The sequence below is a fragment of the Vicia villosa genome, linkage group LG5 (assembly GCF_029867415.1).
Source record: "Vicia villosa cultivar HV-30 ecotype Madison, WI linkage group LG5, Vvil1.0, whole genome shotgun sequence".
NCBI classification, from domain to species: domain Eukaryota; kingdom Viridiplantae; phylum Streptophyta; class Magnoliopsida; order Fabales; family Fabaceae; genus Vicia; species Vicia villosa.
In genome coordinates, this window is record NC_081184.1 from 170902421 (window position 1) to 170906023 (window position 3603).

Below are 3603 nucleotides of genomic sequence, written 5' to 3' on the forward strand. Positions count from 1 at the left end.
AGTCTTAAAGCCTTACATGTTGGATCCTACACATCATTTTTGTAAGTGCTTCCATTTTTCTCCTACTTATTTTCATATACCATTAAAAAATGTTGCGATTGCGGTTTGAGTTAAGCATGGTTTGAATTACGGTTGCGGTTGTAGATGCGGTGGGGTTGTAGATGTTGCGATTGCGGTTGTTGCAATTTGAATTGCGATCGTTATAGCATGAATTTTGATTGGGGGGTGTTTGAAATATGAGAAAATGGGTGATGCACTGAGTCTAATTTTACACTGTCAACCAATCACAACCATGTATGATGTATCCAATTAAAGTCTTCTTTTATTTTTTTAAAAAATTAATGACATGGCAGATTTATGATTTTCTATTGGATGACAGTATAAAACTATTTTACCCTGTCAGTGCATATTTATTAAACCCTTGAAATATATTTTTTAAAAATGTTAAAAAATTTCATTGTAAATTGAGTTTTAGATTATGAAATTTTCAATTTTTATGAAAATACTTGAAGAATTTTGGCTAAATTGTCTTATGTGTTTTTAATGGCGGCCGAACGCATGGTTTTAGTTAACACCACAATTGCAGCGTGATGGGTTGTTGACGCTAGTGCATCAGCAATATTGGGGTTGCAGTTGTACTTGCGTATTGCAATTTAAAACCACGGTGTAGAGTCTTGTAAATTTGAGATACCAAAATTATATCTGATGCGCAAAGTGTGTGAGTGTTGTAAACTTTAGATATCAAACTCTATTCCTATTGAAAAAAAAAAATCATTTATTTTGCAGTTGAAGAAAGCAAAACAATGAAATTAAAGGAAGAAGTATGCACCTCAGAACCAAGAACAGAATATTGTCAAACAAATGGAGATATCAGAGTGCATGGAAAATCCTCCACAGTTTACATTGTACCACACAAAACAATCACCATGGATGAAAACATGTCAAGGAGTGTAAAGCCCTATGCAAGAAAGGATGAAACAAATGCAATGAAAAGGGTAACACAATGGTCAATAAAAACCATCCAACAAGCCCCAAATTGCACCAAAAATCACAGCATTCCAGCAGTAATATTCTCCACTTCAGGATACACAGGAAACCATTTCCATGAATTCAGTGACACCATCATTCCATTGTTTTTGACTTGTAAGCAATTCAATGGACAAGTGCAGCTTCTCATAACTGATAACAAGCCTTGGTTGATTCTCAAACACAAACCATTTCTTGAAAAACTTTCCAACTACGAGATTATCGACATTGATAAAGACGAAGAACTGCATTGCTTCCCTAAAGTGATTGTTGGTCTCAAAAGGTATGATAAAGATCTAACCATTGATTCTATGAAAGAGTTTAGAGATTTTTTGAGAAGTTCATACTCATTGGAAAGAGTTAAAGCAATCGAAATTCGAGATACTAGTAAACAAAGCTTGAAGGTTAAGAAACCTAGGCTTCTTATTGTATCAAGAAAAAGAACAAGATCATTCACCAATATACCTCAAATAGTAAAAATGGCTAAAGGGTTAGGTTTCAAAGTACTTGTTAAGGAAGGAGGAAGGAACATGACAAGGTTTGCAAATATTGTGAATTCTTGTGATGTGTTAATGGGAGTTCATGGTGCTGGTCTTACTAACATACTTTTCTTACCTGAAAATGCAATTTTCATTCAAGTTGTGCCTTATGGTGATGTGGAATTGCTTGCTACAAATGCTTTTGGAAAGGTTTCAGAAGATATGAATATTAGGTATTTGGAATATAAAATAAGGTTGGAAGAAAGTAGTCTTGTAGAAGAGTATCCATTGGATCCTTCATCAATAAGAAAACAAGATTGGGAGAAACAAAATGTAAGGCTTGATATTATTAGGTTTAGGCCAATATTGCAAAATGCCCTTGAGTTATTGGTAGAATAGAGATGGCTTTATGAGTCCATTTTACCTTTTGTATTTTTTAAATATACATTTTTATTTACTTGATATTTGAAATTTTCTTTTCTATCATGTTCTTGAGAATACTAAGTATGTGAATTATGTGGAAAAAATATGAATAATTTGACTATTATTATTTTTTCCATAGTAAATAGAGGGGTTTTAAAAATAAATAATTTAATTTATTATTATTGTTATTATTATTATAATAATAATAATAATAATAATAATAATAATTATTATTATTATTATTATTATTATTATTATTATTATTATTATTATTATTAGTGGATTTGATGGAATTGTGACATTTATAGAATGTGATTGATTATAGTAATTCTAAGGTTTTATATATTTTTAGGAAACAATTAAAAGATTATGAATTTAATTGAAATACATTCACAGAATGAATAAAATGTTAGACTGTCAATTATTCAATGAATCTATTTATAAGTAAATTTTGACTTTTTTGGTTCATTGAATAAATGATGCATTAAGATTATATATAGGTTAGATACATCAATTATTCAATTAATTTAAAAAATTAAAATTCGCTTATAAATAGGAATGTGGGTATAAAATATCACTTGTGAATGGTAGTGATGCACTGATCATATAAAATATTTTACACGCACTGTGGGTAACAATTATTGTTAATAATGATTTGGATTTAATACATTGTTTGAACTTTGTACAATTTCTTTTGAAATATTCTCAAAAAAAATAAATTAAAAGCTTTACTCTTTCCTAAAATTTAAATTTTAAAATATACCGCTTGGTCAAAAAAAATATTTGTACAATTATACTCAATTATTTTAACAATGGTTTTAATTTTTACTATATTTCTTTTTCTATATTTGTAAATATAAGATAATGGAATAGTTGAACTAATATTTGTTAGTTGGATTAAATGCGGACGAAATTTTGAACCATAATTAAAAATAATTATTAATATTTTTTTATAATATATTAATATAAATAAATTATTAATATTTATAAATCAATAATTTTAAAAACAATTGTCATTGTATATATAGTCAATAATTTTGGCCGTGTAAAATATTGGTATTATCAAGACTGAATTTGAACTCCAAAATATCTCAATACACCCCGTGAATATTTTAGGTATTTGGTAAAATTTCAATAATGTCTCGAGTTTCCGTAGATGCATTTTCGGAAACACATTTTTTTAAAAGAAATTTAGTTTTTTTCATAGGTACATCTACGGAAGCGTTAAAACCATAATAAATGTTGGGAAAATTCAAATTATTTCAATTCAGTAATTATTCCGTAGCTACATCTACGGAACGTGTTAAAAACAGAGTGTTACATAGATGTACCTACGGAACCTTCTGCTATATTTTCAAATCCTATGCATTTCACTTAAAAACTCAATTTTTATAACATTTATGAAAAATCAAATTATAGTAAATTAAAGTAATGCAATTTAAAGACAATAGTAAATAGTACACCAAAAAAATACATCGTATAAATTGTCGGCCATAATGTCAAATACATAAATAGTCGAATACATAATCAAAGTAACTTACATAAATGAAATCAAAATACAGATATTAAAAAAATCACAGGCATCACTACTGTGTGTGTAGGACATCATCATGCGCCTCTCCACTGCCTTTGGCCCCGCCTCCGCCTCTGCGTCCACCATATTGTCTGTTGGCTA

General features: G+C 28.9%; 1 protein-coding gene across 1 annotated transcript; it reads left to right on the forward strand.

The window, feature by feature from the left end:
* Nucleotides 1-590: 590 nt before the first annotated feature.
* Nucleotides 591-1904, forward strand: LOC131606017 (alpha-1,3-arabinosyltransferase XAT3-like). The gene is made up of 2 exons (XM_058878304.1): nt 591-594; nt 787-1904. Exons 1-2 carry the CDS (start codon nt 591-593, stop codon nt 1902-1904), a joined length of 1122 nt encoding a protein of 373 aa, XP_058734287.1.
* Nucleotides 1905-3603: the final 1699 nt, after the last annotated feature.